Below are 14893 nucleotides of genomic sequence, written 5' to 3'. Positions count from 1 at the left end.
ATGGGTAGGACAGCGCAGTCAGTTGTGCATCACATATATAAATAGTATTTTTGCATTCATTCTCGTTCATTTTTGATTATTATAAGGATCCCAGGCCGGTTTGCATACAGCATAGGCTTGTCTGGGGATTTTCCTCGTGCAAATGTGTCATTTGCTTAGCCTTATGTTTTAAACGATAACATAATAAATATATAGGAGTGCATTGAGTGTGTTGTGTATAAAATACGCGCAGGTATTGTCTGGATTTTCTATCAAGGTATAATGTGTTTCATATTGCTGTCCTTATAAAGATATAATGGTGTGGTATTCAGGTGCAGTTTGATATTACCTGTGTAGATATGAGGACGCAGTGTGTGTTAAGGTTTGGTATGGATAGAGGTCCAGTACGCGATGTGTATATCATGTGGATGCTATGAGTCGGGTGTGGGAGAGCCCGTTAAATTAACGTGTTTGCAGGTTTCTGAAGCCAGCTGCTCTTGTCAAAGCTGTGATAAAATATGGGAATCACCTCCTGAAAAATGCAAGCCTACCACCTCTCTTACAAGAGGTTGAACATGGCGAATATTCATTATATTGGTGACAATACGCAGTGGAAACAAATTGTGCAAGATTGATAATGGTTTAATATTTTGTAAGATTTTATTAATTTTCCTAAGAAAATGCTTATCAGACAACCTCATATCATGTTCAAGTTATGTTCTTCAGTTCCACACATGATGGATGTGAGATTGTGATTATGTGGCACGCGGGTCTTAAACCATTACAGTGAATGGTCCCTCTGTGTTCATAATGTGGATGCATCGCATTTCCAGCAGGGGGCACCCAAGAGCCATGCTTTACGGTTCTGCTCTTGGGTTGTTGTGAATTAATGCCTCGGTGGCTTCTGATTGGCTGCAGAACGGAGTGACACGCATGCTGGTGTCATTATTTATGTAATTTCATCTTGACACTTATGAATTGTATACTGAAAATGTTGTTTTTTTTAATTAGCTAAAATCAGATAAACACACTTTGCATTTTCCATCTGGACTGTGGATGAGCCTTAGCTGATATAAAGTATTAGTTCTGCTATCACAGTAGGAGAGAAACATTAAGATACACATAGTGTTGCTCTTGTACTGCTATAGCAGCACCAATGCAGTATTTTATATTCAAATATGATGTATAGTAAAGTATTTTATTATTAGCAAACAATATAGAATATTACAAAAATGTCAGGAGTTGGCTTTTTACTAGTAAGTTTTAAAGTTTAAATATTGGTTTGTCTTCATCCGTTTAGTCTCATTTATAGCAAGAAAAGACAGTATGTGCTTTCTGCTTTACCGTTAGTCACTCACTAGTCCTACACCTGAAATACAAATTCAGCTGGTGATCTGGCTGTGCACAGGTCTGTCGCTGGACATGGGGGCTGCCCCTGCCCAAGCGTTTCCGCGGTGTTATACGCTGGCCGTTCGGAGGCTTGCCTGGCCGGCTCGGTGACCGTCGGTAGAAGAGGGTCCCTCGCGGTCTCAACCGAACCCTCTAGAGACCGTCGCTCGATAACAGGCCTCGCCGGTTGAGTGGCACGTGGCCGTACGCAGACGAAGAGACAGAGGTGTTTTGTCGGATGTGAACGGCTTTACCACTCTTTGCTTATTCTTAATAGCCCAGCGGCCAGGATTTTGACTCCTGAAGAAATGACTGTGAAAGAATACAAAATGGCCACCTATGACCCTGAAAGTCTGATTTCATTCCAGAGAGAAAGGCCTATTTTCTCTCTGCATTGTAACCATTTAAATCAATAGTCCCAAAGCCTGTACTGCCGTATATTTTGTCCTCCCCGCTAGATAGATTTTTTAATAGTCTTCCCGTTGGTCGATTCAGTGATTTGTTGAGGCAGCTCCTTTGCCGATGTTTAGCGATGTTAGTGTTCTGTCTGTGAGGAGACCTAGTATTAATAAATATCTTTATGTCCTTGTCACTTTACCAGCAGGGTTATTATACCGGTGTCATCGTTCAGCTTAGCAGTGTCCCTGCTCGGCCACGAAGCACACATTTAGTGTTCCTGTGTGTTCTCGATGTGCAGTGCCCATTTAATATGATTTTTTTTGTAACATAATTGATGAATAAATATCAAATATTGTCTGTCAAAGCTCTCTTTGGAGTTTGAGAATGATGTTGGATGGAGTTAGTGGCAGCGTAGTATAGAGGTCAGAGAACTGACCTTGGGTGACTTGGGTTTGATTGACGGCTGCTGTTGTCCCCTTGAGCAGGGCGCGTGTCCTGAGTCGCGCTGGTAAAAACATCCGGCTGAAGCAGTGGATGTAAAGGTGTAAAAATGCGCGCGCTGCGTAAGTCTCCCGCGGTAAGAGCGTGCGTCGTTCCCGCAGGGCGTGACAGCCCGGCTTCCCGGCCAATCGCAGGGGTGGTGGCAGTGGCCCCGCCCCGCCCCGTTCCGTCAGCAGCCGTCTGCATTCTAAGCCCCGCTGCGGGGGGGCTCCGTCCGGTCCAAACACCTGCCTTTGATCCCCCCCACCCACACCCCTGTTTCCATCCCGACCGGCCCCCACGCCTTTTTAATCATCCCCCCTCCCTTTTATTTGCTCCATAAAGCCTGGTGCTGCCTCGCATATTTCCATTATCGCTGAGCGCAAATTCTTTACGGAACAGAGGAGAAGGCATAAATTTCCCCAGGAGCACAGATGCTGGGGTTGGAAGCTTGGAGTCCAGCTGATCAGACAGTCTGAACACAGCGATCACACACTCTCTGAGCACAGATCGAGCAGACTGAACACAGCGATCACACACTCTCTGAGCACAGATCGAGCAGACTGAACACAGCGATCACACACTCTCCAAGTGCAGATCAGACAGACTGAACACAGCAATCACAAGCTAGCCAAACACACAGGGGGCGGAGCCTGTGAGTGATTACATCACTCTCACGCTGGTGCTAAATCGCTGACAGCACATAGATGAGCTGTCATCTCTGCTGCAGAAGGGCTGTGTTAATTATGATGTGTGTGTAACATAAACAAGTGAACTCCAGGTCCTTAATCGTGAATAATTATACTCAGGTGTTTCCTTAACGGTGCTTTTCCTTGCTGATATCATGAGTCCCCGACCGTGATCCTGGAAGGCCACAGACTTTTATTTTGAAAATTCAACGAAATAACGTAAGAAATGTAATTTTACTTCCTGCCGTTGTACCCTTGAGCAAGGTACTTAACCTGCATTGCTTCAGTATACATCCAGCTGTATAAATGGATACAATGTAAAATGCTATGTAAAAAGTTGTGTAAGTCGCTCTGGATAAGAGCGTCTGCTAAATGCCTGTAATGTAATGTAATAATGAACGCGCGCGCTCTTAACCGCATTGCAGAAGGCCGGGGACCGTGCTGCTGGCCCAGCGCGGTCCTCCCTCCACGCGCGGGCAGGAAGAGCAGGTTTCCTGTGTTTACGTGGCCTGTCACAGAGCGGTCTGAGTGGAGGGGGAGCTCTGCGCCAGCGCTAACCCTCGTCCCTTCAGACAGAGGAGATTCGGAGCCACGCGCCCCAGCTCTCCCCGTCTGCTGTGAGCCCTGAAGGCTGTGGAGGGGGGTTTTAGGGTGAGCGTCTGTGATGAATCTGAGGTGAAGTCTGACGGTGGTCTGAATCAGAGCCTAAAAACCCTGTAGGGGATTTTGTGGTAAAGGTCTTTAGTAATGTCTGAGGTGAAGTCTGACAGCGATCTAAATCAGTGACTATGAACTATAAACTTATTTGGTAGCCTTTTCCTATAATTCTAGTTTTTGGCTCTCGGTCTTGAATTGATTCAGTTGTGCATGCTTTTCATATTTTATGTTCTCATTTACAGTATTTATCTATGGCATTACTTCATGGTGGTTTGGGGGCTGTTTCTCTCACTGAAAGGTGTAGATAATCAGAGTAAGCTCTTGATATTTCAATCACTAAGCAACCTGAGATTTACCTGAGGTTTTGTTTGATTATATCAGGCAGTGAGTTGGGGCTGACTGCCAGTGAGAGCCTGCACTGTATTCCTCCACTATCCCATCAGCCCCAGGACCAATCAGCATCCCAGGACTGCTGTGGCAAGGCATCGCCACCACCGGTCACTGCTATTGGTGGGATCCCTAAAACGGCTGTTTAGGCAGAAGGTCTTGGTGCCCCTCTGTTCTTCTGTGTTGCAGAGCTTGGACTGATATGGGCATGAAGGTGCCCTGTTTGACCGACCCCCCCTCCTGGCATTCTCACTTTACAAATCAGGCCAGCTTTGTGACTCCCCATAAATGAGCCTCTGCTTCTGACAGTGTTTCAGTGTTTATATTAATTGTCCCAGTGCAACCACAAGAGGAAATGTGGTGCTGGTCCATGTTGCAATTCCAGCAGCAAAGTGGATCTGCAATGGCCCTAGTAGGTATGATGATCACTGAGATCCAGAGTGTTGGTTTCCAGGGAAAGGCTCCTTATACCCGGGCACTTCACAGGAACTGGCCCAAAATAAGGAGCACTGGACCGCACTGAGCTTCAGGGCAAAAGACACTGTTTACTGAACAGTACTGAACATTAAACAGTATCTTTTGCCTTTAGCAAAGTGTGCTCCAGTGTTTCTTACTTTGGGCCAGTCCCTGTGAAGTGTCCTGATAAGTGAGTTTTTTACTCTGGTTTGACCGTCCTAGCTGTTGAGCACTTATTCAGGCCTATTTTGTTTTAGCCGGCTTTAAGCACGTTGGGCATCTCAGTTGTTTTCAAGTGCTTAGGTTTCGTGCCGTTCGGTTCCTCAAGTACAGTAATAGAAACCATTGTCTCCTCTGGAGGGCTGACCTGACCCCGCCAAATTAGCGACGCACATCCCTGCTTAGGGCCCCACATGACCACCAAGGGTCCACCATGATTACTCAAAAAAAAAAAAAAAAACATATAGTATATCATTTAAAATGTTGGATTTATGGGGGGGGGGGTGAATAAAATTCTGTTTCAGACCCCTCAATGGCTGGGGCTGATACTGCCCCTCTGGGGTAGCTATGGAGAGGCCAGTATTGTTCCAATGTTTCATTTTCCCACTGGAAGCTCAGCGATGCAATTTTTTAAAATGTATTTATTTATTTATTTTTCAAACTGATATAGTATCATAAGTCTTTATCTCAAAGTGGTTGGGCTCTTGTAAATTTAACCGTGATCATGTAGCTCAATGCTCTTTGAGGTGTCCCTTTGGCATAAAGTGATGTATCATAAATTAGATTTGTTTCATATTGACATAGCAAATTGATATATTCATCCATATAGCAACTTGGATCTATGGAACACAGTTTACAAATGTTCCTGTTTTCAATATGCACTTATGCCGCTGAGACGAGTATTGTACAATTGTTCAGAAATCAGAGTAATCATGCATGCAGATATCAGGCCAGAGTGTGGTGACAGAGCTCAAAATGGGGATAGTCGAGTTTGTAGAGTACAGTGACCGTGCTGAGGGTACGGATAGCTGAAATTGTGCTCTCTTCCAGAGGTCATGACACACAAATATCTGGACTTCCTGATTTCCACACTTATGCAGTGTGTTGGCCGCCAACTTCAGTGATTCTGCAGATAAATATCTTCCACAGCAAAAGTTTTTGCAAGCTTTAAAACTCATAATTTAATGAGATCGAAGGCAGTGTCATTTGTTCTACACTGCGCCCGACGTTTCCACTTACACATTTCCTTCGCTCAGTTGTGCAACCTCGGTGGAATCACCCATGTTATCACAAACGGCCAAAAATGATTCTCGGTTTGGGAGATTTGTTGCTCATATAACGTGTCATCCTCACTTATAGTACGCTCACTGGCAGTGTTAAGGTCGGTGTGTTAATAAGGAGTGACTGAGAGAGGAGGGCGTCTGAGAGAGAATCCCAGCGCGTTATCGAACGCCATCATTACACTGCATCTCGCCATGAAATGTCAGAGGTGGCTCTGGCTCACGAAGAAGCCATTTTGGTCTCGCTGAGGAACGGGAGAGCATTGTTTATTGGTCACGCTCGACTGGTAATGAAATGTGTGTCTCTGTGGAGGCTGTCCTATGGAAACGGGGGTTCAGTAAGTGGTTCCGTGTGTACGCCTGTTTCCATGGCTTAGCATTGCCTGACCGTTGTGGAATGCCGGAGGAAGGATCTCTTTTTAAGTCGAGTTATCTTGAGACGCCGCGCCGGTGGAGATATACAGCCAGGGAGAAAGAGTCTTCATGAATCTCCGTCGGGGAATTTGGTTTTCCACATCGATCTCCGTGGGCCGCCCTGCTGTGTGGTATTTTCCATGTTTGCCTCAAACTTGTTCTTTTTATAGAGCTGCCCTGTCAGACATCTAATTTTTATGAGCAACGTGCTACTTAACGTTCTTCATTATCTCTGCGAAGCACTAACAAAATGCAACCTGTTATTAAGAGAAAGGGATTATGAGAAGGGATTCAGCATTTAATTTGATTTGAAGAAAATGGAGAGCTATGCATGCGGAACTGTTTGCTGCTTTTGATGAATCAAGCACGAACTGTGCTCAAACATGAAGAAAGGTCAGTTTTAAGTATTAGAAATAAAGGAGTGGTTCTCATTATGTCTGTATGACATAGAGGGCTCTCAGTGCTGTAAGGCTATTGGTGGGCTCTGTGCAGGGCGGGGCAGCTTCAGAACCATGGCCCATATTGAGCGTGAATGACAGTGAATAGCTGTCGTGATGTCACTTGATAGGATTCCCACCAAGGACCAATCACAACAGCCTGGAGAGCCAGTGATGCTGCTTTACATCAGTGATTTTGGTCAATGCTCTTACCCAGAGAATCTAGCATTAAAAAAAAAAAAAAGTGGTCCATTTATACAGTTGGGTATTTACTAAAGCTGTTATCTTGCTTCTGGGTCTGACGGCAGGGCACCAACTTGGGAATCGAACTGGCAACCTCTTTTGCTACGTGAAAGGTCGAGCATCGGTAATGTGACATGCTGCCGGTTCAGGGCTCGCAGTGTCTGGAGTAGCTGGCCCATTGCTGCATAGTGGTCATGCTCAGCTGCCTATTGAAGCCGTGGCTGTGGAGGGAATGACCTCCGGTCCTGTGAACTTGCAGTGGACGACACCGTGACTTTGCAGTCTTTCCCACCCAGACTTGGCACGGTGAATTGGGTGTTTATTTGTGTGGGTTTGTGGCAGAAAGGACCGAGCAGATTAATCACCTCCCGCAGTGCAAAGCCTCTGATGTCACGTTGGGTCCTGTCCTGCAGGGATTGGCCGGAAATCAGGTCCCGATTCCAGCTCTGCTTATTCATCGGTCTGTCTTAACGTTACCATGGAAACCAGGAGCCGACCTTCGGAAAGTTTTCCTGCGAGACCACAGGAAAGCATCTTTTTACCGGTCGTCCAGTCCCTCTAGTCCCTAATCGCTGTGATGGTTGCTTAGCGATAATCTTTAACATCCTGTTAATTAGACCAGTACATATACGAATGTCTGATCCACACCCTCGCCTCTTTTCGTGGTTGGATTTGACGATGTCTGCTGATGGTAATTGATGGATTACATTTATATCCCACCTTTCATGTCTGATCACAGAGCTCTTTACAGTAAAAGGGGAACTGACCTCAAATTTCACCCCCATCCATCCAGTGCCCACGTGAGTGCACACGCCGGCCATTTTGTGTTATAACGCCCACCACTCGTGTACGAGGTCGAGGTGGCGAGGGAGAGAGTCATTGGGCCGAGCAAGCAGGGGAAGATTTGGGGACCAGGATAGGAACCCCTACTGTCCCATCCGAAAGCAGAGGAGGTTGCGATCTGTGTTGAGTGAGGCAGAGCGACGCTGCTCTCGATGACGTGGGTCTTGTTCTTTCCGCAGGGCGTCGGTCTGTCCGTCCACGGCCAGTTTTGCGTGGCGACTGAGAAGACCCTGTTTGCCATGCCGGAGACTGCCATCGGTAAGCATGCTGTTCGGACCTGCTTCTTTTTGTTTGGGTTCCCGTGACTTCACCGTCTCCGCTCGGCGCCTGTGGATGAGTTTCATGTTTGCAAACATTGGAGAGTGCGCTCGCAGGCCGGGGGCAAAAACAACAAAGGGGACAATCTCAAACGCTTTCGCCTCCGCAGTACCTCTTCTCAGTGTTCTGTATTATTTTATCATCATTACGAGTTTTGGTGCAGTAAAATATTTTAGTGTATCTATCGAATATAGTATTTTAACTGTAGCATGTAGCCAGATAAGTTAGGAGACTACGTGGGCAGCCTGCCTATGTGGACCACCTGACAGCAATCGTGTCAGTAAATTGTCTGAGTGAAATTACCTAGGATCTATTTCACCCTACGTCAAAATAGTCTTACAATATGTCTTCTGTCATGGTTAGGTAGCTAGCCACGTAAGATAAGATGCTCCCATCTTATCTTCCACACATATATGTACCTGTGCAGAGCTAGCTCTCTTCCTGGTTCAGTCTGGAGCTAGCAGGCTTCAGAGATGAATAGAGGGTTCTGTGTTTACTAAAATAAGGGACCAGATCCTTTTCATGCTGTTCAGGGATTAATTTTACTCCCATAGCAAAAGTGAGTGACGGTTGGTGGTTCATTCTGGAGTCTCACATTTCAAAGGGGAGCCTGTCAGTGGAGCTTGCTTTATATTGCAGAATTCGATCAATGTTTGTAAAACATCAGGATTTGGCTGTAAATTTGGCTTCATATTTATGATTAATGTCCACCAGTAACTAAAACCACTGCGATGGAATGTTAGTTTAAGTCTGCATGTGTGGGAAGTGAGCATGTACATAACAGGATATGTGCTTAACATGTTCTATGAATGGTGTTATGTAAGAGCTATGTAACTCCCTCACAAGTATTACATAGCACATTTATAAATGCGTATGTCAGTAATTGCAAATAGGTACATGCTGTGTCACTTGGAATGCCATGGCTATTTAACAGTTATTTTTTCAAGGGTGACCTGGGCAAGGTAGCAGCTGCTAAATTAAATGCACGTTCCATCCGAAACAAACACATAACAGCACAATAACACGCAGGAAACGACAAAGTCAATTAATTCAAACCCAAAAAACACAGCCTCTTGCTGTGTAAAACAGTCACGCTCTTCATTATGAACAAGAGATTAAAAATTACCCAGGGGTATTAGTGCTTCCAATTTAATGTTTTATTTTTATTTTTTTGCAAATTATACCAAGCCCAGGAGGCAGACTAAGAAAATGTTGTTTTTCCGATATCTGCAAATACCTTCGGAAGGACTGTAGCTGATAAATGCTCTTATTGGCCGAAAGAGAGAATAGAGAGCTGGAGGGCGGTCTATGCGGTATTGATCTATTGATAAAAATATAATAATGCCGCCGCCTACTAGGTTGACGAGGTCTGTGAAGGCCCATTCACAGGAAACGCGGACGTGACGGCATTTGCCACACCAAGCGCACAAAACAGCAATGGCTGTGGTAAAGGAGCAGATGGGCGCTGATCATTTCAAAGTCGCTTTAGTTTATTTGCAAAAAAAAGAAAAGAACAAAGAGAAGATGGCGTTTGTCTGTTCAGTCAGACTAGAATATGGGACACAGCTCCTGCCTTTACTGGTTGCAGTAGAATTATGCTTCATCGCTGAAGCCTTTTCATTGGTTGCAGTAAAATTATGCTTTGTGGTTGAAGCCTTCTCATTGGCCGCAGTAGAATTATGCTTCACGGTTACAGCCTTTTCATTGGTCGCAGTAGCGTTATGCTTCATGGCTGCAGCCTTTTCATTGGTCACAGTAGAATTATAAATGAAAGAATGTCCTGAGATCTGCATACATCATCCTACTGTCACACCCATCCATTTTGTGTCTAGAAAAAGAAAAGAAACTCATTATGGGGAAGAAACTCATAATGGGGAAACTTGGTGGCATGCTTTTGTGGTTAATTAATATTTTAGCTTGTGAAATATTCATTTATAATTGTATACTGTTTTGCACTTGAAAATGTGTCTTATTTGTTAAACCTTGAAAGCAGCTCAAACGACGCTGGTCGGCTGATTGGCTCTGTGTTTGACATCACCTGGACGAAGTGCGTGCGGTGTATCGCATTGGAAAAGAGTGCCGCGTTCCTGGATAGTTAGCTTACGCTGATTGGCTCTGTGTTTGACATCACCTGGACGAAGTGCGTGCGGTGTATCGCATTGGAAAAGAGTGCCGCGTTCCTGGATAGTTAGCTACAGTACGCTTATCTCCGAGGTTATTCATTATCAGGATCGTCTGTGCAAAATATACGGTTGATATTTTTATGTGGAAACAGCCCCGGCGCTCATACGGGCCTGCACGGGGGGACGCCAACACGTCGGACAGGCATGCCGTTCCGTTTTGGGTAGCTGGAACACTACAGTATATCAGCGGGCTCAGGAATGATCACCACGCGCTCGCCGCAAATCAAAGGTGCGTTAAAACGCCGGGGCGGGGGGCGTCCCGCGGCGCGGCGGAACGCGTCTGTTCCCCCCCCCTCCCCCCCGCCGTCGCGCTGACGCTCCCGTTAGACACGGGAGAACATCTGGAGCCTCTCGAACCCCGCGCCGGCGGTCCGTACGGCTGCGATAAGGCCCCCCCCCGAAGCACCGAAGGGCTGCGAGCGGGCAGCAGTGCGGCCTGCGAGTAACTGCCCATCGCGCGGAAGGCCTGTCCCCCTCGTGAATCAAGCCTGGCTGTGTTCAGGCAGCTGAATCTAATTACGGTTAATTGCTTAATCGAGTTGCTGTGGGGGGAGATTACTTTTTCACGTGGGCGATATGGGTGTTTGATAACTTGTTTCATTAAATAAATGAAATGATAATTTAAAAAAATGTGTTTTGTGTTTACTCCGGGTTCCCTTTGTCTAATAGCTTTGATAAGGGAAATGTTCTGGGTTCCTCACTTTGGAAACAAATTCTGCAAAGGATTAGTGTAGCGGTTTGACTGCTGGAGGTTACTGACTCGAGTTTGCTTATTTTTTTTGTGTGCTTATTTCATTTTCCACAAAATACTGTCTCTCGGTTCCTGTGTCAGTCTGAACCACTTCCTGACTTCTGCCGCGCTGGTTCTTCTTGCGTATTGTTCATAAATTGTATGGAAGTGTCGTGCAGCCTTGAGAGTAATTCAGCTTCCCGCTCTCTGTGCACATCGCTGTGCTTCCAGTTCTCTTGCGTAAGCCTGGTGCTCGGAGACGTTGCTGCAGCGTGTCTGGTGCTGAACGTCTTTATTAACCTCCCTGGCGGTTTCGTTCGAGTGACGCGTTGACCTCGGCCACAGGAAGCAGGCTCTTTTCGAGAAGGATTCTCTTTCCTGGTCTTGGCCAGACGGGGGGGAGCGAGCGGCCGGACTGTTCCGGAAGCTTTGGCGTGGTGACGCCTGTGGCAGCGGGGCAGACTGGGCCTGTGCTGAAGGAGAGAGGTGTTACTTCCCCTCCCTCCTGGGAGCCAGCCAGCACTCTGCGCTTTTAGACCTGCGTTGTGTGAGTGTGTTTACGTCCTCTGAGCCTTTCCCTCTCTTCATCATGTCCCTTCGTCTTCCTGCGGGAGCTGTACGGCGTCCTCTGCCGTTTGAGCCTGTAATGATTCATCATCGGCGGGGGGGCTCTCCAGGAATATCTCTTCACCCCCCACCCCCCAATGTGACCCGTGGCAGTTCACGGTGATTGGCTGCATCCGACCCCTATTTCCCTCCCCCTTGGCTCTCGTCCCAGGCTGGGCTTGGTTCCCGTCGTTCGTGTAACGTTCAGAGTTTTCCCCGGAAAAAAGTCAAACGCAAGGAGAGCTGGCTATTTTATCTGCTCCCTCATCAGAAGCCTGCATTTGCCTGTGATTTCGCTGAGATGTCATGGGAGTTGTTTTTAAAGAGAAGACCGAGGCTGTTTCCTGTGAGTCCCGTTTGCAGGCTTTTTATCGGTCCTCTCACTGGTCCTGCTGTTTCCAGTGTTACACAACCAATTTGCCAGTGAGCTCAGTTCATTCACAAAGATAACCCACTATACTCAACGTGACCTGCTGCGGGTGATATTGAAGTTATGATTCAATAATACAGTACCCCAGTGCTCACACATCTGTATCAGATACACATACTGTAGAAAATGACGGGAAGACATGATTTAAAATATTAGTCTGTGTAAATATGCTGCTGGTATTTGTTTATGGTTCTTTAGACTTGTACTTCTTCATGCAGTGAGTGTATGTGGGGACCTCTCTCTACTCCTTCATGCAGTGAGTGTATGTGGGGACCTCTCTCTACTCCTTCATGCAGTGAGTGTGTGTGGGGACCTCTCTCTACTCCTTCATGCAGTGAGTGTATGTGGGGACCTCTCTCTACTCCTTCATGCAGTGAGTGTATGTGGAGACCTCTCTCTACTCCTTCATGCAGTGAGTGTATGTGGGGACCTCTCTCTACTCCTTCATGCAGTGAGTGTGTGTGGGGACCTCTCTCTACTCCTTCATGCAGTGAGTGTATGTGGGGACCTCTCTCTACTCCTTCATGCAGTGAGTGTATGTGGGGACCTCAGTGTACTCCTTCATGCAGTGAGTGTATATGGGGACCTCAGTGTACTCCTTCATGCAGTGAGTGTATATGGGGACCTCAGTGTACTCCTTCATGCAGTGAGTGTATATGGGGACCTCAGTGTACTCCTTCATGCAGTGAGTGTATGTGGGGACCTCAGTGTACTCCTTCATGCAGTGAGTGTATGTGGGGACCTCAGTGTACTCCTTCATGCAGTGAGTGTATGTGGGGACCTCAGTGTACTCCTTCATGCAGTGAGTGTATGTGGAGACCTCTTCTCTCCAGCCTCTGGCTTCCCCTTCCCTTAGCCAGGAGATTAAGGGATAAGATTTTATTTCCTTAAATGGTCTTCCCTGGGAACCAAGCAAACCCCAGCATTGCAGTTATGGTCTGCACATGTAATAATGCATTTTCAGCAAAGGGTCAGGTCAGAGAATCAAATCTCTGCTCTTATCCAATGTAACTGACCTGCGCGATAGTTGGATATCTTTTCCGTGTGTGTGCTATGACAGATACGCCGATGTCTTTGATTTGTAACGGTGTCTGCTTAGTCAAGAACATCGTATTTGGATACATTTTCTGAAGCTCCGTTGTTTTTCCCTTGGGTGTGCTGCGATATTAAAACGGTTTACTGATGCATATCTTTGTTTTCCTCTGAGATTATCTTTCGATTCCAGAGAGCATTCCGGAGGCTACGAGCCACAAGTTTACCCCGACGGCTGGTGTAGCGGGACGATTTAAATACGCGCCGGAGAGCTCTGTACCGCTTTTTAAAACGTCCATTTTGCTGCTTTGGGCTGGAGCGAAAGAGCGTTGTTGCATTAAGAGTATAGACATGCTCTCTCGTGTTCTCTGAGCCCGTAAGCATTATTGGCACTGTGTCCTTCTTCACTACACCGCAGGACCTCTGAGAGATTCGATCAATACTCTTAAATTTCACTCAACAGGCTGTGCAGAACGGCCGCCAGCGCGTGCAGACGTTACAGACTGACTGAGCGTATTCTCCGCGCTGTGATTATTATTGGCTTTTACAGTGGCTCAGAGGGTTTGAGCTGTCATTTACAGTGGCGAGGTGCATCATTTAATTAAAGTGATCGTGATTGTTTTTTCTGAAATTCTAAAATGTGTAACATTTCCTTTAAAGGGACTCTCCATCGGGCTTCTGGGGGTCGTGGCAGGGTAGTTCCCTGCTAAAAGCGGAACAGCTAGTTTCCCCGATTTTCTTCCTTTTAAGAATATTTTTATACATAGATGTAATGCATTGTTGATTTTGAAATTTCAGAAAAATCTGTATCTGGTTTGTGATCATTATAAATCAATGGCTAAAAGTTTGCTGCTGCTGCAGTTTGGTGATGTGCATTTTGGGAACCCCCTAGGGAACCCCCTTGTTCTTTACTCTTCGCCTGGTCTTCGCCGAGAGACTCGTTGCTCCGTACTCTTTCCCTCATCCTCCTCTCTGAGCTCCTCAGCGGTCCCTCGTCTCAGTTTTTTTTTTTTTTTTCCCCTCTTCCTGTTCGGCAGGTCTGTTTCCCGACGTCGGAGGCGGCTACTTCTTGCCCAGGCTCCGGGGCAAGCTGGGGTTGTTCCTGGCTCTGACTGGCTTCCGGCTGAAGGGGCGGGATGTGCAGCGAGCGGGCGTGGCCAGTCACTTTGTGGACTCTGAGAAGGTGAGTGGGGGAGCGGGGCGACGGAGGGGGGGGGGGGGGGGCCGGGGGCGGGCGGAGCAGCAGAGAGAGAAGGTCGCTGAGTCAGCGCGCGGCGAGCCAGCGCGCGGCGTCGGCTCAGCGGAGTTCCGGGCCCGTTTTGGCGGAGCGCGCTGACGCTGATCCCCTCGTGCCGCGGTGGTGACATTGTGACCGCGAGGGCGATGCCGGAGCAGTGGGCGGGAGTCCTGCTGGACGTAACCCAATTATCCCCACTCTGGAGCGCCGAGTATTCAGGTCTACTCTGTTTCTGCTGAAAATGAGGCTCGGGAGAGACAGGGAGGAGAGCATCCTTTTATTCCACAGAGCGTCGGACCAGGAAATACACGTTACAGTGTAACCTGTTCTCAGAGTATCAGTATCTCTACTGTTACAGTGTAACCTCTGAGATAGTTACAATGTAAATTCTGAGATACTGTTACATTATAACCGCTGAGATACTGTAACAATATAACCTCAGAGATACTGTTACAGTTTAACCTCTGAGATACTGTTACAGTTTAACCTCTGATGTACTATTACAGTATAACCTCTGAGATACTGTTACAGTTTAACCTCTGAGATACTGTTACAGTTTAACCTCTGAGATACTGTTACAATATAACCTCTGAGATACTGCTACATATAACCTCTGAGATACTTTTACAATGTAACCTCTGAGATACTGTTACAGTATAACCTCTGATGTACTATTACAGTATAACCTCTGAGATACTGTTACA

At 46.8% G+C, this 14893-nt stretch overlaps 1 protein-coding gene across 3 annotated transcripts in view; it reads left to right on the top strand.

Moving 5' to 3' along the window:
* Nucleotides 1-14893, top strand: part of hibch (3-hydroxyisobutyryl-CoA hydrolase) — a 30237-nt gene that overhangs the window by 5665 nt on the left and 9679 nt on the right. For all 3 annotated transcript variants that reach the window (XM_035394468.1, XM_035394467.1, XM_035394466.1), the window contains exons 7-8: nt 7833-7911; nt 13990-14135. In XM_035394468.1, the coding sequence (XP_035250359.1) occupies nt 7833-7911; nt 13990-14135 (225 nt within the window). The remainder of the gene's footprint in view (nt 1-7832; nt 7912-13989; nt 14136-14893) is intronic.

The sequence above is a fragment of the Anguilla anguilla genome, chromosome 15, assembly GCF_013347855.1.
Source record: "Anguilla anguilla isolate fAngAng1 chromosome 15, fAngAng1.pri, whole genome shotgun sequence".
NCBI lineage: Eukaryota > Metazoa > Chordata > Actinopteri > Anguilliformes > Anguillidae > Anguilla > Anguilla anguilla.
This window is presented reverse-complemented; position numbering and strand designations above follow the sequence as displayed.